General features: G+C 35.6%; 5 protein-coding genes across 7 annotated transcripts; 2 read left to right on the top strand and 3 right to left on the bottom strand.

The window, feature by feature from the left end:
• Positions 1-10,043: 10,043 nt before the first annotated feature.
• On the top strand, positions 10,044-14,133 carry LOC128861259 (coiled-coil domain-containing protein 186). The gene is made up of 11 exons (XM_054099250.1): positions 10,044-10,746; positions 10,809-11,021; positions 11,077-11,196; positions 11,253-11,316; positions 11,415-11,569; positions 11,632-11,774; positions 11,888-12,068; positions 12,669-12,908; positions 12,972-13,286; positions 13,346-13,702; positions 13,763-14,133. Exons 1-11 carry the CDS (start codon positions 10,177-10,179, stop codon positions 13,835-13,837), a joined length of 2,433 nt encoding a protein of 810 aa, XP_053955225.1. The 5' UTR covers positions 10,044-10,176; the 3' UTR covers positions 13,838-14,133.
• Positions 14,134-14,742: 609 nt separating this feature from the next.
• Positions 14,743-15,185, bottom strand: LOC128861260 (uncharacterized). Its single transcript, XM_054099251.1, has 2 exons — positions 15,016-15,185; positions 14,743-14,920 (listed from the first exon to the last, which is right to left on the bottom strand). Exons 1-2 carry the CDS (start codon positions 15,183-15,185, stop codon positions 14,743-14,745), a joined length of 348 nt encoding a protein of 115 aa, XP_053955226.1.
• A 3,206-nt stretch (positions 15,186-18,391) lies between these two features.
• Positions 18,392-19,189, top strand: LOC128861258 (uncharacterized). The gene is made up of 2 exons (XM_054099249.1): positions 18,392-18,684; positions 18,740-19,189. Exons 1-2 carry the CDS (start codon positions 18,508-18,510, stop codon positions 19,121-19,123), a joined length of 561 nt encoding a protein of 186 aa, XP_053955224.1. The 5' UTR covers positions 18,392-18,507; the 3' UTR covers positions 19,124-19,189.
• Positions 19,190-19,379: 190 nt separating this feature from the next.
• Positions 19,380-21,237, bottom strand: LOC128861257 (uncharacterized). 3 transcript variants are annotated; one of them, XM_054099247.1, is made up of 3 exons: positions 21,151-21,237; positions 20,845-21,095; positions 19,380-20,777 (listed from the first exon to the last, which is right to left on the bottom strand). In XM_054099247.1, exons 2-3 carry the CDS (start codon positions 21,034-21,036, stop codon positions 20,049-20,051), a joined length of 921 nt encoding a protein of 306 aa, XP_053955222.1. In that variant the 5' UTR covers positions 21,037-21,095; positions 21,151-21,237; the 3' UTR covers positions 19,380-20,048. The 3 variants fall into 3 exon arrangements, with proteins under 3 accessions (XP_053955222.1, XP_053955223.1, XP_053955221.1); XM_054099248.1 differs by having other exon boundaries at positions 20,845-21,052; positions 21,151-21,219; XM_054099246.1 differs by lacking the exon at positions 21,151-21,237 and having other exon boundaries at positions 20,845-21,144.
• Positions 21,238-22,957: 1,720 nt separating this feature from the next.
• On the bottom strand, positions 22,958-24,199 carry LOC128861256 (uncharacterized). Its single transcript, XM_054099245.1, has 2 exons — positions 23,902-24,199; positions 22,958-23,834 (listed from the first exon to the last, which is right to left on the bottom strand). Exons 1-2 carry the CDS (start codon positions 24,091-24,093, stop codon positions 23,097-23,099), a joined length of 930 nt encoding a protein of 309 aa, XP_053955220.1. The 5' UTR covers positions 24,094-24,199; the 3' UTR covers positions 22,958-23,096.
• Positions 24,200-25,339: the final 1,140 nt, after the last annotated feature.

Below are 25,339 nucleotides of genomic sequence, written 5' to 3'. Positions count from 1 at the left end.
ACACAATAGAAACTTCAAGCGAACTTCAAATGGCGCGTGAATGCATCCACCTCAGCCGCTCAGTAATCCACGGTACAGATATACTTTGTAGTACTACATATATACATATGCACTTACATACATTAGGATGGCCTAAAACAGAATTTTTATTTCTGATGCTACCTCTTGAATTTGTTCTATGGCCAAAAAAGTTTGTCTTTATTTATTTTACCCATACCGCCAGCGATTTGAAAATTAACATTGAATTTGCACAAGAAAAAACGTGTTTTTCTGAAAATTTTGGTATAGAATGTTTGCAGTTTCACAAACGTTAAAAAGATGATGCCCCACACTTTATTAAAAAAAAATGTTAACTATTAACTAAAAAAAACAAAAAAATGTTAAATTAAAGAAACAAATATATTAATCTCGTTTTTCTATTTTTGGTATTATTTTCCATCGTATTCTAACAAACTCTACTTATATATTTAATATATTTATTTATTCTAATAATCTACAGTACAAATTTCCTTACAGACTAATAAAAATGTAAACAACTATTATATTTGCAATATTAAGTACCCAAATAGAATTTTTTTAGAAAATTAGGTCTAAATAAAGCGAAATCAAGCAAGCTGGTATTGGATAATGAATTGTAGTTTCGAAGTGCGCGCATTTTATATTCGATTAATGCAAAAGGGTTTTTAAAAAAACACACAGCAGTTGCTTGACCAGAAGCTTTCAGTCACAGACTAACTTTATTAATTGATTTTAGGTTTAATGAAAGCTTACAACTGTGTACATAATTGCTTATTCTGTAAATTTTACAATTGTACATAAATGTTTACTTAACATATTATATTTCTCAATAATAAAAATACTTATTTATTAAAATGCTTAATTTTTTAGTGCGACGAAATATTGGGAAATCAACGGAAATGATATCATATTACTTTCCTGTTGTTTGACTTATTTGACTGATAAATTCTGCAAACTTATCATTTTCCTTTACCTGTCTATGTGCATATGTAACTCGCGTGCAATACATGCACCTCGCAAATTTAGTCTTAAAATTTTTCCTATAAAAAGGGCAAAAATTGAGAAAACTTATTTAAAGTTCATCCGCTCAAATTGGTCGACGATGCCATTAACAATACTGAAAATAATTGAAAGTGTAAGAATTGTCGTATTTTTTAGAGATTCTAAATTATTTGGTATGGGAATAAGTTTCCGCCCTTGTAAAAGAGGTGTCGCTGCTGATACAATTTTTGTGTTGGCTTTAGTAATATACTGGTGATTTGAAGGTGTTTATGTGAGGTCTCGATCGCAGTAGTTGGCATTCGTTTGAAGCGTCAAGATACTTTTTTATCTGACGTCAAAAATGTCTACGTTCGTCCCGAAAGAAACATCATTTACGGGGAAACCTTGCTTCATTATTACCTTTCAAAGAAAAGTGCATCTGAAACATTTTGTATATTGATCAATATTTACGGTAATCACGCTCCATCAAATACAACTTGTAAAGAGTGCTTTCGACGCTTCCAAAAAGGCAATTTCGACGTGAGTGATAAAGATCGCGAAGGGGCACCGAAACAATTCGAAGATACTCAACTACAACAATTATTGGATGAAGACGCATGTCGAACTCTTAATGATATGTCTAAAGATTTGCATGTTGAAAGATCTTTCGTCGTTACCACGCGATGGGAATGGTTCAGAAAGCAAGTAACTGGGTGCCACATCAGTTGAAGGAGAGGGATATCGAGAGACGTTTGATGACGTGTGAGATGCTTCTTGAACGGCAGAAAAGAAAAGGTTTTCTGCATCGCATCGTCACCTGTGATGAAAAATGGATCTATTATGATAGTCCTAAGCGTCGGAAATGTTGGAGCCTGCCAGGTAAACCAGGTCCATGGGCAGCGAAAATATTCATGCTTCAAATGTTATGTTGTTCATCTGTGCGATCAGAAGGATGTGATCTATGATGAACTCTTTAAGCCATCTGAAACCATCACTGGTGATCGTTACCGACTGCAGCTAATTCGTTTGAATCGAGCTCTCAAAGAAAAGCGGTCGGAATGGCATCACAAACTGATTCTGCTGCATGACAACGCCAGACCACACGTTGCAAAATCGGTCCAGATATATTTAGAGAGACTGAATTGGGAAACCTTGCACCACCCGCCGTCTTTCCCAGACATTTCACCTTCGGATTACCATCGGTTCCGATCAATGCAGTTAGCCCTTATTGGAAAGCGGTTCACGTCTTACGAGAGCATCGCAAACTGGCTCAAGTCAAAAGAACTCGAAATTTTCGTCAGAGGTATGCTGCCTCAAAGATGGGGTAAAGTTGTAGCCTCCAATGGCTTATTTAGTTGTTTAAATAATTCGTAACTTTGGCCAAGAAAGGGCGGAAACTTATTCTCATACCCAATAATTCGCTTTAGCCGAGAATTATAGGATGGAACAGGTAACTGAAATCATAGGGTAGGTAATACCTGCTTAAATAATATTTTTTGGAATTTTTGAACAATGAAAGTTGGTCGTAAGGTATACAAATTATAACAGCGTACTTTAAGTAAGAACGAACAAGGACCGTAAATATCAGCTTATAAGTTTATATATACATATATAATTGGTGCGTACACCCTTTTTGGGTGTTTGGCCAAGCTCCTCCTCCTATTTGTGGTGTGCGTTTGAAGTTGTTCCACAAATGGAAGTTTAAGAATCAGAAAATTCAGATGTATTGCCAATGAAGCCTAGAACACAGTAAGATTTTGAAAGAATAAAATTATTTACGTGTAACTCGCACCTTCTTAGCAATGTTTTTAAAAGGTTGTTAATACAAACGTATTGGCTTTCGTGTAAATATATGTAGACAAAGAAACTGCCTTTTCTCGAAAGCACGATTTTCGGCTGTGGCGGTTATTGCATATGATCGAAGATATTTTATTATACTTATAGAAGAGAACTTTGAATAGAAAATGAAATAATAAAACAATTTCTTCTTAAATTAAAATTTCTACTTTTATTTTTATTTTTTTGTTTTTGTTTTTTTGTTTGTTGAAATTACGTTTCTACAATTGGATGAACAAGTGCTGCTTAAGGCACACCTATCTCCAAGTACACTACGAATCACTAGACTTCGACCACCGATCAACTAGCTGTCCATCAATTTGGTTGCCAATACATCTTCTACATCTCCAACTAAACTAGTCAGATGTAGCACAGCAGCCAATTCTCAATACGTTGTCAATGGAAAATCTCGAAAATAAGTAGTACAAAAGCAAGAAGATGTATGTATGTATGTGTGTGAATATGTATGAGAACAGGGTGCTTGAAGTATAAGTTTGTTTGCAAGAGAACAAAGAGGATCTAACTACGCTTGAATGTTGAAGGAATCCTCACCGTAATTAACACACAGTCCAACGCTTCTTCCAATCGGCAAAGCACAAATCGATTCAGTCCCAATATCTAAGTATGATATTTGACACACCAACCAAAAAGCAAAGATTTTGGATTTTTCTCAATTTGGAGAGAATAATGTTTTTCTCCTTTGGCGAAGCATATTTACGTCAAAATTGCCTCAGCTGGGGTCAGAAAAGTCACACGGGATTATGGAGATGGGCCGAGCGCCAGTTTGGTAGTATTTTTAGAGTAATGATTTTGTCGGGTAGTGATTTTGAAAGCCAATACTCCTATCTTCCGTCACTGAAATACGATGACTACTGGCATGAACTCAAGATTTGCTCGTAGTCTAAAATTTTTACTTACGTTGGTTTATTTGCAGGCTATTGTTGGCGTAATCACGAGACACATTCTCTTGGATGAGTTCCACAATATATTTGAGGCAAAAAAATCGGCTCCTTGTGAAATATGTCTAGAAGATCATGGGACTGCATTTCATTACTTATTTATAAATAACTGACATATGGTTCGACAGGACATAACGGAACTTCCTTGTTTTACAAAAATGACTCACCGCCTAGTTGACCTTCACAAACTTTGTGAACCTTAGATTGGATAGCAATGTGATTCAAGCGTCAATCTGGAGTGCTTGCTGGTCAAGACGGAGTAGAATTGACAAGCGTTTAAGTGACTCTGACGGTGAGGCGCTTCCAATCTAGAAATTTAAAAAATTAAAAAATGCTGTTTTTTGGCAACTACTTCCGACATTTTGTTAAACAAAATTGAAGAAATGTGCTTAAAGGATCTTTCGTCGTAAACGATACTGTTATCAACTGAAATGATGGAACAATCCACATCAACAAGGAACAATCCACAATAGGTAAAAACTGGAATGAGTCAGGCCTCAGTCACATGGTTGAAATTATTCCAAAAATAGTTGCAATGTTTTATCTCTGTAATTAAGCTATAAGATGGTATTATAGAACGTAGAGCCTCTCTTCAGTAAGTGCTACTTTGGACTAAGTAGTCAAATGAGTAGTAAAGCCTCTCTAGACGAACAAAACAAGGCTCTACCAGGCCCGTCCTAACGTATGGCGCAGAAGCGTGGAGTTCAAGTGTTTGAGAGCAAGATTCTGCGGAAGATTTTTGGACCTTTGCACGCTGGCAACGGCGAATATCGCAGGCGATGGAACGATGAGCTGTATGAGCTTTATGACGACATAGACATAGCGCAGCGGCTCATGTCGTCCGAATGGATACAAGCGCTCCGGCTCTGAAAGTATTCGATGGAGGAGGAAGACCTCCTGACTGGCGCGCTTTGTTAAGCTCGGACAAAATCGCGTAAGCGGTTATCGCGCCAATTAAGAAGAAGAAGATGGTAAATATTACAGTCACCGTAGCACAGTAGGGAGTTTTAGTGACTGAACAAATTTTTTTCAAAGCAGTCGCCCCTCAGCAGGCAATGACAAACCTCTGAGCGTATTCCTGCTAAGTAAAAGCCTCATACGAAAAAATCACCTACCATTCTGTACCGAGCAAAAACTTTAGATCCATTCATGTGTGTGGCAACATTAAGGCGCCAATCACAAAAAAACCTAAGTCACCTAAAAAAATATTTGTCTTTTTCAAAAAAACTAAAATTATATTTGGATCACCCTTTATGCGCAGAAGAAAAAGCATTTCCATGTATATCCCGCAGAGGCATTTGAACGGGAAAAAGCAACAACGCAAAAAGCACAAGCAATCGCATCAAAGACCGCACACTTCTTGAAAAAGCGGAAACGCAAAGAGATGTATGATACAGACGGTGGGGGTGGCAGGTAGGTGTGTTGGAAAATATTTCTGCGTTTCATTCGAATGTGGCCATTGAACTTTTCACGCACACACTTTGCGTCCAATTTTTTTATTTTTATTTTGATTTCTTGCTTTCAGCGAGCCACCCTCTCCCACTGCCTTCACAACACCTAACCTAATCTGATTCGTTTAAATTATGCGGTCTATGGCTATGTGGCGGTTAGCGCGGCGGGGGAAACAGCAACAGAAATGATAACAAGTGGAAAATCAGGAAAAGGCGTCGCGTGTTTGAAAAGAGGCAGTTAGTACTGAAATTTTGCGCATTGAGTAAAAAAGGTAAAGTAAAGACATTTGTTTTAATCAAAAAGCTATGGAAATGTTTATTTATCAATATTCTTTGTTTTCAATTTTCACATTTTTCCCCCTGATATGTTTTAGGTATCGTTGGCAGCGAATTCGCACACTTTACAAATAAAATGTTTTTCAATTTGAATGTGGAAATTGATTTGTGGAAGTTTATACGCATACATTTTTATTCAAATCCCATTTTAAAATATTTAAAGAGTAGGTAAAATTGTTCGGGAAATGGAGGAGGAGGATTTGGTTAGCTCTTAGCGCTACTTGGTTACCCAATATAACTTTAAATACTAAATTGCAGACAAATCGATTGATAACCTGTAAAAATTAAGCAAGTCTAATAGGAATAGATCATCAAAATTTAGCTCGCTAACATAGTTTAAGTCCTCATTGAGCATTTGTTATGCGACAAGAGTCTCGCAAAAACAATGTATTATACATTTTTTAAGTGGCATATGTTGAGAAATGGTTAGCGTATATTTCATATTCTACCAATTATTGTAGAATATCATGTAATAATGCACAACATTACCTCAGAAGAAACAGCTCGTGGAAGTTTTTAAATCTGTATAGTAAGATTCACTATCTTTTCGCTAACTTTTAACGATTCGATAATTGTTAATTTTGTCTACAGCATTTGTAGTTTGCTCAAACGATTATGCATATATTGTTTAGAATGTCAAAAAATCCGCTTCACAGCTGAGCAACTCAATCACAAATTTCTTTTGCAGCTTGCCGGTTCACTCGGGTCACCCTTGCGTAAAACATTGGACGGTTGATTGCATCTGTTGCGCTATGTATTTTTCGGCTAACGAACGACTGGCTCATGGATATTCCCTATCGCTCACCTACGGGTCATTGATAACATCAAGTTGCAAAAAATCGCAGTGCAGTTAAAACCTTGTAATATAAAGACAGAGTTTAGAATTAAACTTGTTCGAAGATTACAGGATTTAACTGTTCTGTAAACTGAGTTTACTGCCAACCTGAGAAATTAGGTCCTCAGCCAAGTCTGGAGTTAAAAGGGATAGTTGTTGGAACTCTCCTGCAGCCAAATACATCGCGGAGCAAATGTCGTTTGAGGGTTCACTATCACATCTCCATGCGATAGGCCATAAGCTAAATACTCAATGGACATATTCCCGTCTTCCTGTTTTTGTTAATGGAATTTCAAAATTTTAATTCAAACTACTAATTCTTCTTTTCTGGTTTAATTTAACCACAACAAAATTGTGGTCGTTCAGTTTGCGAGAATCGACATGTTAACCAAGCAGCTGATTTTGTCTTATCGATTTCCTTTATAAAATGGGATACCGAATAGTAAAATCGTTAAAATCGTTAAGGAAAGATAACAATGCGAATGTCGTTAAAATGTGTTGGTGAATCGCACTACAGGAATAGAATCAGTGGTCATCCCTATGAAGCTGAGTCGGAATAGAAGTCTATGCAGCGGCACAAAAAAGGTACTGCACCCCATATGATTCTTCAAATTGTTACTATCGACTGAAAAGATGATGACGGCTGATATGCCACATTTTGATTGCTTAAGTCTAAAAAGTGAGGACCTCTTTGAAGTCTAAGATAATGGCCAAAGCATGCCGACTTGACATTTAGTATTTCTGGATCTACTTATATTATGGGTGACTCAAATTCAAACCGCACCATCATACCGATCGTAACTGGAACGGAGATCTTATGCTTCCTCCTGATAGCTCAGCGAATTCACTGCATGATGCTATTTTTGACTATTGACTGAGTTGCCTTCTTTCAGAATGTAACGTTCTGTTAAGCAGTCCATGGTTAGAGATTGAACAGCGTTGTATTGTGCGGCATAAAATATACCTGGATGTTTATCCACTGCTTATAGCTGCTTATAGGATAGACTGGTTTTTTATTTTTATATTAAACAGACACGTTTTTTGTAGAGAAGTTCTCTAAGCATTGGGCGGGTGATTTTATACTTATTCCTGCAGCAGATCACTTTGATGTGTTACAACAACTAACTCCTCTTTAGTGAGGCGAAGTGAACATATTTGCGATTTGAAATAGAAATTTCTGCATTATCAGCTGCGAAGTCCAGTTCTCCGGAGCTATTTCTGCCTTTCATATGGTTGATAGGTGTGTATGATAATTTTGTGGCAGAGATATTCTGCTTGCCTTTACTGAGGAAGTGCACAAAATCATCTAGATGGGTTGCCATCAACTTGCAAAAGTCATCAACTTTAATTACTTAATATTTTCCACGACAGCGAGTCTAGGTGACTGAAATGCTCCGGACTTATATCCAGCAAAATGATGTCACTTACTGGATGGACAATATTTCATGCAACTACAACAATAGCTATCAATGCTTTAATGGAAGTAACTTCAGCTTGGGAAACTTATTCGAACTTTTTTCGAGAAGCCTTTATTTATCTAACTCGGTTTGAAAATGTTGTTCCGAAATACTGATTGCTGGCTTATTCTTCTTCTTGATCGGCGCTATCTGCACTTAAGCGATTTTGGCCGAGTTTAACAAAATGCGCCAGTCGTTCTAACCAGCTGGTACCACATCGAATACTTTCAGAGCCGGAGCGTTTGTCTCCAATCGGACGATATGTCCCAGTCAACGAAGCCACGTGATCTTTATTCGCTGTGCTATATCTATGTCGCCCTATAGCTCATACAGCTCATTGTTCCATCGCTTTCGATACTCACTGGTGTTACCGTGCAAAGGTTCAAAAATCTTACCCAGAATCTTGTTCTCAAACACTCTAAGGGACGCCTCATCGGATGTTGTTATCGTCCAAGCTTCTGCGCCATACGATAGGACGGGCATGATGAGAGCCTTCGTCGTCTCTCGACGACTTTACCATTCAATTGCCTATAGTGATAGCTAATGTCCGCGTAAATGACCCACATCATTGAACGCCCGTAAAGGCAAGAGAGTGTGGACCCGGCCCGCTTCACTACCTGCATTCGCCACAAGAATTAAATCGAAACCAATTCGTATTTTTCGCGGTGAAAAAATCTAACTGAGTTGAAGTTCCGGAACGGAACTTTTAAAAATTTATTCGTTCTTTCCCAGCGATTCGTTGCAATTTATGGCATTATTGCGGTCAAATTGGATATGGAAAGCATAGGCGACAAAAGAGCAGCCCAAAATACGTTTTACAAAAACATATGAAATTTTTGCGGTATTTCTTAGAGCATATTTTGCAATAATTGCTAAGTTTAACATACTTTGAAACTTGTTAAATTTAGAACTAAACTTAAAATTTTCTTACGATGGCTAAGTGGAATCGTGCAGGAGGAATTTTCATTGGTAAATCACCTCACCGAAAGTATTTTATCAAAATCAGCTCTACCAATGACGAGAGCCTTCGACGAAATGGCAAACAACAGGTTTAAGCGAAATATAGAATTTTCAAAAAATCGATTTTGTTTTTATATTATTTTCTTAATACTAATATATTTAAGAATGCACACAGAAAATTTAATATCGTTCCGGTGAATATTTTCGAAATTACACGCAAATTTGAAAAGGCTTTTCAGAGAATTTTTACCCTATGTAAAGTGGTTTTCATACTTTAAACGCGTTTTTCTCAAACCCTTGTTTTCGAAGTCGGTGGACACGATTTCTCAAAAACGGCTGAACCGGTCGTATTGAAATTGTAACACACCCTTCTCAGATATATTCTCCATGTATTATTCGAAGGAATAAGAATTCTGATGGGTTTTTCCATTTTTTTAGGCAATTTTTCGCAAAAATTTTTGTAAAAAATTCAATTTTTTTACCTATAGCCGCCATTTTATCAAAAAATTAAATTTTGACTATTCCTTCGATTAATACCTAGCTTTATCTATCCACAAAAAGAATCTAATTGGTTGTTTGATTTCAGATAATCCAAACCGGAGATATTTTGTCCACCGCCGAACGCTTTTTTTTAGAGGGAGCTTGGGAGATCATCTGCAGGAGCCGTGCACTTCAATATTTTTACTAACTTTACGTGATATAATTAATTTTAAAGTAGACATTATTTGAATAATTAAAAATTGTATTTGTTTAATAAAATCGTTCTTTGTAACAAGCTCTCAAAAAAACGTGATTTTTCGACCTTACAAGTGTATATAACCCCTTAAAAGCGTAACGAGAAAAAGTAAGGAAGCCAAGGCACATTAAATAGGTAGCGGCTGTAAGTTTCCTATTTTCATTTTTTTTTTTTTTATTTATTCGGTCTTTAAATTTTCAATTTTTTTTTAAATTACGCTAAGCTGTCTAGCTTCGTTTACAGATTTTGTTATTCAAAAAAAAAAAAAAAAAAAAAAAAACGTTGCTCTTGTTGTTTTTGCTTTACTGTTACTACCTGTTTAATGGGCCTTGAATGAAGCAGACAACAAGGCGAAACTGCAAGTAAGCCACTTTTGACAGCTGGCTCGTCTAAACTAGTAGTTATTACCGGGTATGGCGCAGCTGTTTGCTAGTGTGGCCCAGTTTACTCAAAATCGTTCTGCTGTTTTGCAAAAATGCAGGATTGGAAGCACCTACAAAAATATGTGACGCGTAAACATGGAAAAGAAAGTAGCAAAGGATCTGCGAAAACATAATTAAATAAACAAATTTTTTAAATGATAATGTTAGCGACAGATTAACTACAAATGGAGCAGTCAGACGCAAAAATGGACAGCTCACTTGACACTCAAGAAGACCTCATGAATGATAATGAATCGACTAGCGATAATTGTAATACACGAGATGAATTGGGAGAAAATTGCAAATGTGAGAAGATCATTAAAGACGTGGCTGAATTAAAGGTCGATTCGCCAGTGCAGGACTTAGTTGAAGCTGTTTTGCAGCAGAAATCAATACAATCGCAGCAGGCATTGCAAACAGCTGTTTCAAATGACCACCTGATTTCTGAGCCACAGATGGTTCCTGTGGAGGCTGAAACGGCTGTGGAAGCAACTGCTATCGAATCCCATGTTTTGCAAGGAAATTATGTTCCTACTCCACCACCGTCCACTGGAGGCACTCCCAGCTCGCCGAGCACCCCAAGGTCGCAAATTGGAGATACTTTAGCACATATTGAGTGCATGGCGAAAATTGAACGGCAGCGGCAGTGTTATGAACAACAGTTAGAACAACTACATGCAGCACTAGCACAAAAGGAAAATATGATCACATTGTATCAACGAGAGAATGCAATACTTGACAAGGAGAAAAATGCTGTAATTTGCTTACACTACTTTAAAAGAAATATCAAGTATTTTAATTTTCATCTACTTCATAGTTTCGAAAAGAAAAGGAGCTGGCAAATAAGGAAAAGGAGTCGACGGTTATTAAGTTTGCAATGAAAGAAAAGTTATTATTGGATGCCAAGAAAGAAAAGGATGCTGTGGAAAAGCAACTTGCTGATGCCAAAAAAGAAGTTAAAAATGTAACTATACGCTTTCAGGCACTCTACGAAGAGAAGTCTCGCATGTCTTACATTATAGATGAAAAGGTTTGACATACACTTGTAAATAAAGACCAGATTTTAGTTAAATGTCTATTTTTAGTGCAACGAAGTTCGCAAATATCAACGTGAATGTGACAAATTAAAAACTGACTATGGCCACTTGGAGTCGAAACTAAAGTATCATGCAAATAAATTGAATATGGAAATAGAAACACGAATGGTGCGTGCAAAAACGCTATATTGTTTTTTTCACATATGCAAGTATTTTATTTTTAGGCATTGGAGAAGAAACTCGAAGAAGAACGAAATGCACCTAACAAACTGGAGGAAAAGGCCAATGGTGAGTACATAAATAGCCTGAAATTTCTTTTACAAACAACCCTAAATTTCTAAACATTTAATAAAAAGTGTAAGTGTAACAATTTCGTAATATTTCAGAAAATTTAAAAATGGAGTATGAGGCTAACACCATTTTACTAAAACATGAGATTAAAAGCAAAACTGATCAAGTAGAAAGCTTAAGCAGAGAACTGAATAAATCAAAAGAGGAAGTCAAACTGCTACAAGATCAGTTAAGCAAGGAAGATTTGGAAGTAAAGCTTAAGCGATTACACTATGAAATTAATGTGCTACTAGTAATTTCCTTGCTTTTTAGAAAATGGACCTCTCTACTGCTCTATGCCAATTGCAAGAAGCACATAATTCGCTACAAAACGCCTACAGCGAAGAGATGTTGAACTCTGCCAAATTACGTGGTCAATTGGATGAACTTCAGGTGCTAAAAACCCAACACACTCTGTAAGTTATTGACTATAATTAAATATGAAAGCTCAATGTATGTTATTATGGTATATCTACAAAACCTTTGAACCCTTTACATTGAACAAACACAAACTTTATTAATTTTTTAGAAACGAAGAAAAAATCTGCACGCTTACGGAAACTATGGAAGAAATGAAGGAAAAGTTACATGATAACGAACAAGATTTATATCAGCTACATAAAAGGGAAAAGGAACTGTTGAGTATTAACAAAGAGATGAGTGAATCCATTGTGGGTTTACAAAATGAGATTTGTCTGCTAAAGTCTAAGGTGGGTAAAGTTGGAAATTGGTTTCATACTGCTGCTACAACAACAACAACAACAACATAAAAATGACTTTGTAACTTTTAAACACATCACAAATATCGAGCCATTTCACGATGTAAAGAATGCATTTTTGGATTAATTTGTAAAATGCACTATTAAAATTAAAGCAATCGACAAAGTGGAATAAGCATTTGGCGTACGTTTATTTGACAGCATGAAAGTAAACGCTTTGTATGTGTGTGTAAATTAACCCATTGTGTCCTTTTTTTCCTGAGATACCAAAAGCCACTTGATTTGCATGCACGCTCAATGTTATAATTTTATCAACAAGTGTTCGGCATTATTTTAATTTTTTTTTTTTTCAATAATTGCTTTTTTCATTTTAGAATTTAACTATTTTTCAATTTCAAAATTAAATTTTTTGATTAATTAAAAATTAATTAATTAAAAAAATGGGTTAAGTCAATGGCAACATTTTCCCCAAAATACGTATTCTGACAAATTAAATGCTTATAAAAGTTGCAATGCTTAAAATTGAACGGTCGAACTAATGATTAGATATGTTTACCGGGCTTATACTGTATTTTCTTTTATATTTTGCAGGTGCAAGGTATCGGCGCAGAAAATGTTATTTTAAGGAAAGAAAAAGTGGTGTACGACAACAAGTATGAAAAGTTGTTGGAAGAATTGAAAACTGAGATGGAGAAAAAAATTGAGGAAAGGCAATTGTTTACCAAGCATCTTTCAGAAAAAACTAAACTTTATGAAGTAACTAAAACGAAGCTAGAAAATATTGAAGGCGATTTTGAGGCCTCTAAGCATAAACATGCCACAGTAATAAAGGTAAATCACCATTGAATTCATTTTACCCGTAGTTTAAATGCAAACATATTTGATACTCTAAAGGAACTACAACGTGAGTTGCAAAAGTACAAAAGGTCTATGGAGCACGCAGCGCCACCATCCGTAGGAGCTCCTGCACTTCAAAACTGGTCACATTCTAATAATGGTTTCAAAAGTGTTGCGGAGCCTAACGAAGCACTCCTACCATCTACTAATGGTTTTAGTGAAAATGGAACTGCTTTAGTAGTCAAACAACATCGCACGCACAGCCGTACAAGCAGCCAAAGTAGTCAACCGAGTACAAGTCGACGGCCAAGCGAGACATCAGAGTCAGAAACCATGGCCAGCAGTGTCACAGCGGTACAGCAGGATTTACAGGTATCACTTTGTCTTTTGAAGTGTGCGTCAATAAAATTAATATTTTGTATTTGTTGTAGGGTCCTTCGAAGAAACACTTGGTTGAACGTATATTGCGTCTGCAGCAGGCTTCAGCGCGACAAACGGAAAAAATTGACTTCCTTGAAAATCACACGCTTTCGCTTGTGGCCGAGTTGCAGAAAAAGTCCAAAGTTGTCCAGTATTACATGCTGCGCGATCAAGCAGGCGCACTTACCTCCACGAGAAGTGATCAAAATAAATCTGAATTGGCCAAATATGGCAACGGTGTTATGTCGGCTATATACAATGGCATAAAGGGTGATACAAGGAGTATGACATTAGAATTGTCTCTGGAAATAAATAAGAAATTGCAGGCAGTTTTAGAGGATACATTGCTCAAAAATATAACATTAAAGGTGAGTTGAAATAATAAGTGTAATATATAATGTTTGTATACGATTTGCTTTATTCTGTAGGAAAATCTTGATGTGTTAGGGCTGGAAGTAGATAACCTGACTAGAAAATTAAGGATCATGGAGTCTAAAGAATGACACAGACCCATGTTTTAAACAATACTGCGACTTTTATGAGCCGCAAATACTATAACAAAATTTAATTAGTATTAATTTAACAAAACAATGTGGACAGTCAGTTTTGTAAAACGGTTTAAATAATTCCATAAATATTAAAAATAAATCCATTTTGTAAGGTAGTTTTATATACATACATACATATGTACTTGTCCAACATAAATATTTTAGCCATGTGTATGAACAAAGCTAAAATAAACAAATTTATGAAAAGCGGGTGAATAGATAGAGTATACACGTATAATACATACATATGTACACATAATGTACGTATACTTATAAAAAATAAAACAATGTAAATAAAGGTGTATGTTTGTAATTGCAGTTGTGTTGTAGCGGCATAAAAACTCCCCATACATGTACGGGGAATGCTGCTGAAGTGACAGTTGTTGTTGTTGTAGCATCAATACTAAGCCCTGTCAGTGTAGTGTATATCACCGGTCGTCTTCGTCTAACTCATCTGAAGGTAGTTCAAGGAAACTTGCTGTTTCGACAGGTTAGGTCCAGAGGGAGAGAGGTGCTAGAAGAGTGAGACATGTGAAAAGGTGGTTAGTGTCGAGCGGGGTGCCTTCACATGCAGTCCTTAGGTTGTTCTGGTTACGTAGAATTGACTGTCGTGGGAACGTTCTTATTGCAGTATTGTAATCTGACTTCTTGGCATTCGATGTACCTCGAATTAGGCATCTCGACACTAAATATGTGATTCATTTCAATCAAATTGCCAATAGAGATAGCAAATGGAATGAATTTGGCACTTAATGAAATATTTTTGTAGTCAATTGATATTTTTTTATGACGCTCACACTGGCAGTTTTCCAGCGTGTGGAAATTGCACCAAAAAGGATTTGGGTATATTCAGAAACGCATTATAAATGCGCAGTAATTGCAGCGCTGGCAACACTGCCAATGTGACAAGTGATGCAATTGATAGATTTGTTGACGATTTGCAAAAAGATCTTTTTCCTCCTCCCTGAAGCACATTCACTTTCCATGCTCAGTCGGACTCTGAGAAGCAACTTTACTTCCGATGTACTTAGATAATCGCTAAAATCAAGAAAAATGTAATAAAATATTGTTTTAATAACGTATATTTAATATATCTTTGCATTAAAAGCTAAAAAAATTAGTTTTATGCTCACTTCTCATCAGACATCATATTAGCGTAATAAGCGGCAGTATTAAAATTTTTCCTGCAAATAATGCGTGACGTTTGATACAAAAATGGCGTTTTGGAACGCGATGCATTTGCAGTACTGCCATATTTGCATTTCTGAACGCATTGCCAACACTGCAAAAGTACGTTGCGCATTATAATGCGTTTCTGAATATACCCTTTATTCTTTCCTATTCATCGTATAATTCAAAAAGTCAAGAGTGCGGGCACAAAGCACTACATTCCTTGACGACATTTTCAAAATGATCATCATAAAGTATCGCAGCGCTTTTAAACTTTTGCAACCCTATTACAATTGCTTAGTTCCTACCAAGGCGGTTCCTACTTTTCTGATGTTTGGCTCTTTGTTGCATATGTAGATGTAGATAGATGAAGTTGAATAAGTAAGTAAAAACAATGCATTTTTCATAATATATGGGTATATTCAATAACGCATTATAATGCGCAACGTACTTTTGCAGTGTTGGCAATGCGTTCAGAAATGCAAATATGGCAGTACTGCAAATGCATTGCGTTCGAAAACGCCATTTTTGTATCAAACGTCGCGCACTATTTGCAGGAAAAATTTTAATACTGCCAATCTATCAATTGCAACACTTGTCACATTGGCAGTGCTGCCAGCGCTGCAATTACTGCGCATTTATAATGCGTTTCTGAATATACCCTATTATCCCTCATAATTATCCCTCATAGTTGTGAACTCTTTAAACGAAAGATCAATATTGAAAAAGAGAAATTATATTAGCAACCAGCCCCCTTCATCCGGTGCAAATACTTGAGTATACAAGGACTACTAAATAATTTTGTGGAAATCGAAGAATTAGTAACTAACAATGATAGTATTGATACTTATACAGAATTTTTTGAAAGAAAAATACTGTGCAGTTCTTATAATAACATCTTACTACTTAGTTCAATAAAAATAAATTGTGTCCTTCTCCTTTTATTTATCTCTTCCATTCATATTCTCTATTTCCGCTACTTAAACTTTCTCTTAACTCCCGTTTTAACTATACTTCCTGTCATATTCGGTAATATTCGGGTTTCAAAGGGTCTTATATGCAATGTCCTCTTCTTTACTTCCCTCACCAATGATAGGTAAGGATAAACAGTTTCACACGGGCAGAGATACCACTTTTAATATGATTCGCGTACTAAGTAGGCTAAAGTCTGGACTGAAAATATGTCATCTCGACGTGTCTGACGATATAAGGCTCAACATTGACAAAATGCATGTGACCTTTCTAACTCTACTTGACCATTCAAAGGCATTTGACTCCGTAGACCTTAAGCTCTTAATTCTGAAGCTTAAAAACTTATTTAGCTTTTCAACGTCGGCCTTGACTCTTATAGAAACGTATCTTAGTGACCGATTACAAGCCGTATGTAGTGATAATACCATGTCAAACTTTCTCCCTGTAACCAGAGGTGTACCTCAAGGCTCTATCCTTTGTCTTGTACATTAACGATTTGTTCGGTGTGATTAAATATAGTGATGTCATGTATGTATATGCTGATGACGTTCAATTATATGTTAGTTGTCCCATTAGCTGCATTGATATTTGCATAAGCAATATGAATTCTGACTTGAGCCTCACAAGCAAGTGGGCTTCTGAAAATGGGTTAATTCTTAATCCTGATAAGTCCCAATGCATCGTTATTTACAAAAAATATATCAAGCTCGATGGCTATACACAAGTCAAACTAAATGGCGCTGAGATTAAATATGTGGACAATGTTAAAAATCTAGGGGTTACATTTAATAGAACTTTGACATGGAGCAACCACATTTTTACTGTCATAGGCAAAGTTTATGGTATGCTCCGAAATTTATGGACAACTCAATATTTTACACCAGTAAACACTCGACTGCTACTAGCTAAAACGTATTTGGTACCAACGTTACTGTATGGTTGCGAGTTATATACTCCTTGTGATAGTGTGTGTCGTAGTAAGCTTAATGTTTTGTATAACAACATTGCTAGGTACGTGTACTGTAAAAAACGTTATGACCATATTTCAGTATTTGCGAAAAAAATTGCTTCCGTATCCTTTAACGACTTGCTTAGGTTTAAATGTTTAGTTTTACTCCACAAGATCATAAACACTCAAAAACCCAGATACCTCAAAGATCGACTTATGCCTTCAAAGTCCTGCCGCTCGTTAAACATAGTCCCGATGAAATACAGTTGTTTGGTGACTGAACGTCAATACTTTGTGTTCTCTGTCCGTCTTTGGAATACCTTACCTTACAAAATTAAACGTATAAAAGAAAGCTCGTGTTTCAAAAATAAATTGCTTCGCTATCTTGCCGAAAATTGCTGAATGTACTTTAAATCTCTTCCCATTAATCCCTACTCCTGCTACCACTATTTTTTACCTTACTTTCCTTTTAATACTTTCTCCAACTTATACTTCTTTACTACTATCTGTAATTTTAATTTTAATTTTGATTTTACTGTTAATCCTTTTATGTCAGCTATTCTTAAGGTCAATCATTGTAAAAATAACCTATGGTTGTATGTTTTGACTTTAATAATAAATAAATAAATAAATAAATAATTTCGATATTGACTAATTTATTTATGCTGTGCTTTAAATGCGCATTTAGTACTTTTGAACATTGCTTTTCTGAAATGCAGTCATGGGATGATAGATTACAAGATTTATCCATCTGACACGAAATTTCGAGAGTCAATTCGACTACCACGTCATAGGAGATTCGTCAGCTGAATTGTGCCCGTTCATTTTACACGAAATTTCACGTTCTTCCAATCAGTTATGAGCAATGCTTGCGTTAAATATTTCTTATATCATCAACACAGTTTCAGTTTTGTCGTAACAAACCTGTGACAATGTTGGTCTCTTGTTGCGTCAGCAAATCAGCTGATTCCTTCAAAATTGCTGAGAGCCAGTTCACTCAAACGTTGTCTGTGAGCCATGGCACCCACTACTATTTATGGTAAAGTTAGATGTGTCTATAATTCTCTATTTTATTTATAACTGAGGAAATAAACATCTAGATTTGTGAAAATAGCAAAATTTGTGAGAATAGTTTGTAAATCGTGGATTGCTACAAAAACGTTCAAAAAGTTCGAATTTACAAATTTTTCGAAGATAGCAGAGTTGCTTTCAGCATTTAAATTCTTAATGAAGAAAATATAATATTTAGGTACAGTTTAGCATTCAGCATGAATAAAGGATATGTATTATTTATTTACAATCTATTCTTGTTTATTTACAATTTTTTTAAAGTTTTGTTAATCCACCCAGCTAATTGCAAAAACAGAATATATATGAAAGATTGTTGCTTTAGTGAAGTCACCTTGTACGAACTCGTCTAGTGTGTTGCTACATTAGGAAAACAGCTGACTGCTTCACATTTTCTATTTAATATTTCAGTTTATATTCATAGTTTCTGCCAAGAGAGATAATTTCAGAAATTTAAATAAAAACAATGAGTGTAATCAAATATATTGGCCGTACAACCGATTTTCGCGGCAAGACGCTGTGGGAGATAGTAGGAAATCTACGTGACTTCGGTGTTGGCCGGTTGGTAATACGTAACAAATTCCAACGATATGAAGAGCCCTGCTATATGCGTATACTTAAAGTAGAGGTTACACCACATGACGTGAGTACGAGGCATTCTTAGTTGTGTCAAACTGACTAATCTTTTACATGAACAGCCAGCAAAGGATCCTATACGTAAAGTTGCTGTAACGGTAGAAAAAACATGGCGTGGCGTAGTGAGTCCAAATCCAGTCACCATATACAGAACTAGTTACAAGCCAGACTACGAACTTATTCCCAAAGAAGATGAACCAAAATATATTAACAACACGAAAAAAGTGACGGAGAAATTATTAGCAGACAAAATCGAATTTCCCCCACTGTTTCGTGAATATATTCGACAGGAGACTGGTACTCAGGAGCCTACAATGAAAGTCCATCACAAAAAAACACATAATAAAATAGTACGCTTAGTTACCGAAGGAGAAAAACCGACTATTGAATGCACAATGGGCTTAGGTACACCAGCGAGTCCGAAGCTATATGAAGGCTTGTTATAAACCTATACACATATGCATGTATTTTAAGTTACCGCTTACTAAAATACAATAAGTTAAAAAAGCAAATGTTGTTATTGTTGTACCAGACCAAAATTGAGACCTTGGCAGCAAATAAATCCGAATCGTTCAAGTAAAGTGTAATAGGCTCTCTGAGAAACGAAGCTAATGGTTTTTCATTTGCTTAACGCCTAGTAAATTCTTTTATTTATATATTTTGTGCCTACCGATACTAAACTTGACAATTGCACATACTTGATTAATTCATGTAAAGCATTCGGATTTCAATTTTATTTTCAAAATCAAGCATTTTTCATACTTCAATACAATTTTACAGTTCTATAATAATAAAGGAAAAACGTAAAAAAAGTATTGGGTTCTTCCACTAGAACAGTCGGTAAGTTGTTATTGCAGCATAAACATTCCCCATACTTGCATACGGGGACTGCTGCTGGAGTGACAGTCCTTGGCCGGATATAAATCCGTGTCGTTTCGGTAACGTAGAACCGGCTGTCGTGGAAACGGTCGGTGAGTAATAAGTCCTGCCTCTTTACTTTCAGCATTTACCTCTTCATTGCGAATTACTGGGAGATGTCTTAACATATTATTTGCTTGATCTATTAGAGTTGGTTCATATTTCGAACCTAAAATTTCCCACAGTGATTCTGATTGTTGCTGAATATATCACTAAAATAAATTCTGTATGGCTGCAGACAACTTCGCCAAAACCAATTTGAATTAACTGGCTCATAGGGCTCTTACGAATTATGAAAATTATAACATAATATCCATACGGTTTAAGAAAAAAATTATTATTTGTAGGGGATATATACAATATAACCCAAACTTAATTAGCGCACTCGTTACAAGAAAAAATAATCACAATTTTTGGCTACAAATTTTTAATTCACATCCAATATAAATTTTTTCAGCCAATTTTTGTTAATTTTGCACTCGGCGCATTTGTAGTAAGAGACGAGGACCTTTTTGATCCTGTACTCGGACCAGCATTTGATTCATTACATCCATTGGAAGCTGCGGCTTCAAAAGCTACTTGTCTCTCCCATTCTAATTGTTTTGCTGTATCGGCATCCATGCCATTTTGTATCATTTTTTCTATCCTGAGTTTTTGTTCTGGTGAAAAATTTTCAAAATTCCTTTGATTTATAAATTCTTCACTGAAGTCATTCATATTTTGCCCTTTATTTTTCTTTTTCTCCTCAGGTATATCATCTGAATCAACAGACCCTTCAGTTTCTCCTTCGTCCTCAACGTCGTCGAAATTATCAGCGAAATTACTTGGATCAATTTTAGGAACTGGTTCTTTACTTGGTTCAACACCAGCGCGTTCTGCAGCTTCAGCTTGCTCTAGGGCGATCCTTTCTAATTCCTTCTGCTTAGCTTCATATGGAGTCAAGCCCTGCGCTATCAACGCTTTTATTCGTTTCTTTTGGCCCGCAGTCCAATAGTGATAACCCACTTCACCTGCTGTCTTCGTATGTTTTAAATATTTTTCTTCCTCGTCTTTAGGTACCAATTTGAAATCATGCAAATGGCTTGTACTGCAGATATTAACCGATCGAGGAAAAATTACACCGCGCCAGATTCTTTGCACTTCGACTGCAATTTTTATTTTGTTCTGCTTTTTCCTATGAGGCTATTGACACATACATACATATATTAATTTTTGGTATCTTATTTTAGGATCATTTAAATGAACTTACACCTTTTGACGACATATCCACATTCAGAATACGCATATAGCTCGGGTAATCTTCCATCTGTTTACAGGATCCTCGAACTATTAGCCGGCCGACACCATGATCTGGTAAATTATCTAAAAGCTCCCACAGGGGTTTTCCACGATAATGCGGCCTTAGCCTCCCTCTTCGGTTACTTTTCTTTTTCTTTCCCATTTCCACTGGCTTCTTTCTATATTTATATTATTTTATTAAGTAGCGACAGGGAACGTTGTCTATGCAGGGAACCTTACTTCATTAAAGAGAATTTTACAAAATTCGTATACATACATTTTCAACAACTTGTATATCGAAGTTGCAACGAAATTGGGAAATATCGAAAGCAATAGAAGTGATTATTCACGAATAGTTAATTAAATATTCACAATAGTTCATAACAATGATACAAATTTGTTACGTCAAAACAAGCTGAGATGAGAGAGTAATAAGACGTTCACATATAAGTGGATGATCTACTTTAAAGGCGAGATTTTCCATACAAGATTTCACTCCCAAAATCTGAGATTATAAAATATTCCTAGATAATAACCATACTTTTTGACAGGCAACCCTGTGTTTTTTGTGTAATCATTATTTTTACGAGTGAAAAGAAAAATGTCAAAGTAAAAACTACATAAAATGGATGCCGGCAAATAAAACAGGTTTGTAGGCATAATTCTAATAAAATGTTTGTTAAATATTCTTAACTATGCATTCATTTAACAGAAAAAAGCATGTGTCCATAAACGTATGTCCTCTTATTACTTATTATAAAATATAATTACGAACTTCGTATGCCTATTGCTGCCATAATTTTTTGAAACCTCAGTAAACGTCGTTTACTGATTTCCTCCAAATGATTATTACTAACAGCCAATTTCGCCATTAAATTAACTACTCCTTCTCCTTGTCTTTTCTTCATATCGTTAATAATGAAACAAACCATACACTGCAAAGTATTCCACCAAAGCAATTTCTATGAAGAAAAACTTTTCAAAGCAGTATTGACACTTGATTGTCATTTTGGCAGGTAATCTGCCATAGATTAATTTTGTGGATTTATTGGTAATTAATGCATATGTGAACGTGCGTATTGATGTTGTTCCACAAATGGCAGGACTTACACTTTCAAACCGACTCCGAACGGCGAATATTTTTTATGAGGAGCTTTTTCATGGTAGAAATACAACAATATTTGAATATTCTGCAATGCCATTTGTCAAATAACAAAAGTTTGCTTCATTTTTGATAACAAACTTAAGTTAAAATTTTACGAGGACAATGGACCAAAACATTAAGCTCAAATGATCAGAATGAGTATTCTTTTTAATTGCAGTAAAGTATTGAATACATCAGCACAAAACCAGAATAATTATCCAACAGAAAATATGATGACATATTTAAGGAAAAAATTCAAAAAAAAAAAAAAAAGCGAAGCGAAGCGAAAAATTTAATTTATTTTCTGTCAAAGTTCATTCTTGATAATGCTGTATATAGTTAATAACCAAGAAGTACAAGCCTAAAATACAAAAGAAACAATCAATGCTGTCGATTTGTATTTCAGAACGTATGCAGCAACGGTGACTGGATTCTGTATTTCAGAAGTACATACATACACACATTCATCGGCCGATTCCTATTTAATATACAACCTCAAATAAACTTTATTAATTTTATCTAAAATATATTTACTTACTTCTCCATTTTTATTTAAATTTACAACTTTGACTCAATTCGTTTATTTTTACTTTGCGATCAGCTATTTTTCTTGCTTGCAAATTCCGGTAAAAACTTGCAACTTCATTTTAAAATAAAATATAATTTTGCTCTCCCACTTCACCTACTTTACAAGTTTTCATAACGTGTTCATAATTCCAATACTTGAGCATTTGTTACAAATTATTTGTTTCATGAACGGAGCTATTATTTGTTTGATCTATTACCTTCGGTTTATATTTCGAAGTTTGATTGTTGCTGGATATACCACTAAAATAAATTCTGCCATCTGCATATGGTGTAGAGAACTTCACTAAAACCAAATTGTATTAGTTGGTTAATAGGGCTCTTAGGAATTATGAAAATTATAACATAATATTCATAAAGTTTAAGAAAAAAATTATTATTATTATTTGTAGAGGATATATACAATATAACCCAAACTTAGCGCACTCGTTACAAGAACAAATAATCACAATTTTTGGCTACACATTTTTAATTCCCATCCAATATAAATTTTTTCAGCCAATTTTTGTTAATTTTGCATTCGGCGCATTTGTAGTAAGAGACGAGGACCTTTTCGACCCTCTACTCGGACCAGCATCTGATTTATTACATCCATTGGCAGCTGCGGCTTCAAAAGCTATTTGTCTCTCCCATTCTAATTGTTTTGCTGTATCGGCGTCCATGCCATTTTGTATCATTTTTTCTATCCTGAGTGTTTGTTCTGGTGAAAAATTTTCAAAATTCTGTTGTTTTAGAAATTCTTTACTGAAGTCATTCCTATTTTGTCCTTTATTTTTCTTTTTCTGCACCTTCTTCTCAGGTATAGAATCCGAATCGAATGAATCTTCAGTTTCTCCTTCGTCCTCAACGTCGTCGAATTGATCAGTGAAATTACTTTGATCAACTTTAGGTACCGGTTCTTTACTTGGTCCAACACTAGCGCGTTCTTCAGCTTCAGCTTCTTGTCGGGCCTGCCTTTCTAATTCCCTCTGCTTAGCTTCATATGGAGTAAAGCCCTGCGCTACCAACGCTCTTATTCGTTTCTTTTCGCCCGTATTACGATAATAATAACCACTTTCATTTGTTGTCTTCGTACGGCTTATATATTTTTCTTCTTCGTCTTTAGGTACCAATTTGAAGTCATACAAATAGCTTGTACTGCAGATATTAACCGGTCGAGGATACTTGATACCGCGAAATATTCTTTGCACCTTGACTGGCACCCTTATTTTATTTTTCTTTCTCTTATCCGGCTATTGACACATACATACATGTATTAATATTTAGTATCTTATTTTTAGATTATTTAAATCAACTTACTGCTTTTGAGGCCATATCCACCTCCAAAATTCGCATATAGCTCGGTTCATCTTCCTTCTGTTGAAAGGATCCACGAATTATTAGCCGGCCAACGCCATAATCGGGTAAATTTTCTAAAAGCTCCCAAAGGGGTTTTCCACGATAATGCACCCCTGGCCTCCCTCCTCGGCTCTTTTTCTTTTTCTTTGCCATTTCCACTAGCTTCTTTCTATATTTATATTATTTCATTAAATAGCGACAGGAAACCTTAATCCATGTAAAGACAATTTTACAAATTTCTTATACATACAACTTCTATATCGACTTTGGAAGTGAATTTATCATATATCGAAATCATTAGAAGTGTTTCTTTACGAATAATATTTAATTAGAGTAAATGTTCACAATAGTTCATAGCAATGATAAAAATTTGTTATGGGAATTAAAAGAAAAAATGTAGTCTTAATCTGATGTGAAATAAAATTTGAGGGGAATTTGAGATTATTAAAATTAACTGAAAAAAACTGTTTCGAAGCTAATGGAAAAGTTTCGCTACATACATATTTATAATTATTTGTTTTAAAATAAATCCAATTAAAACAAAATTATGTAAATTAAAGATTGTCTTTACATTTTTTTCAAAATCCCTTATTTCTTACGCAGATAGATTTGTCAAATCGCGAAATATAAAATAACTGCTTTGGAAAGACACCATCTTCAGTACTTAATTCGCCTTAGTATTCGCTTATGTTGCTTCCTTGCTATCAAGGTGGATTTAATAAGGTGACAGCATTCACCCAGCTGAATTTTTCGCCGTAGGTATGGCTTACGTCAAAATGATATGCTTTGTTTGTATGTATTACATTTGCTTACTGATTTTGACATGATGCTTGCACCAAACGCAACAACAAATACATGTAGGGTTTTACTTATATGTGTTTGCTGTCACCTGTAATAAATTCGCCTTGGTTGCTATCCAGATGTAGTAAATACTCGCTTATTAGCTCCTGGTGACGCTCAAGCATCCATGTTCTGCAGCTTATATGTGTGCGTGTCGGGTGCTTGACGCTAATATCTAAAATTTTTGATTTTCATCATGCAAAAGCCGACAACAAGTATGTGTGACACGAAGCAAGTACGAGTGTCATCCGACACGCACACATATAAGTCTGTTGGACATGCATGCTTGAGCGTCACCAGGGGCTATATGTGAGCTACATTTAAATCGTCCGAATATTTCAACCAGTGATTCCTAGGTAAAAGCTCCACTGTGCCATTCCCTATATTTAAGTTCCAGTACGAAACAAAAGCAAGAACAAATCACTGGAATACTGAAGGCAAAGTTGTTGCATTGGTTACCTCGCTCAAGGGTTCTGCCGCCACAATACTGCAGGCAGTTCCAAAAACCCGAGCGGTATAATTATGACACTCTGATGGCAGCAAATCGAATCTCAGGGAA

Source organism: Anastrepha ludens, chromosome 4 (genome assembly GCF_028408465.1).
Source record: "Anastrepha ludens isolate Willacy chromosome 4, idAnaLude1.1, whole genome shotgun sequence".
NCBI classification, from domain to species: Eukaryota; Metazoa; Arthropoda; class Insecta; order Diptera; family Tephritidae; genus Anastrepha; species Anastrepha ludens.
The sequence above is the reverse complement of the archived record's forward strand: the minus strand, read 5'-3'. Positions and strand labels throughout refer to the sequence as shown.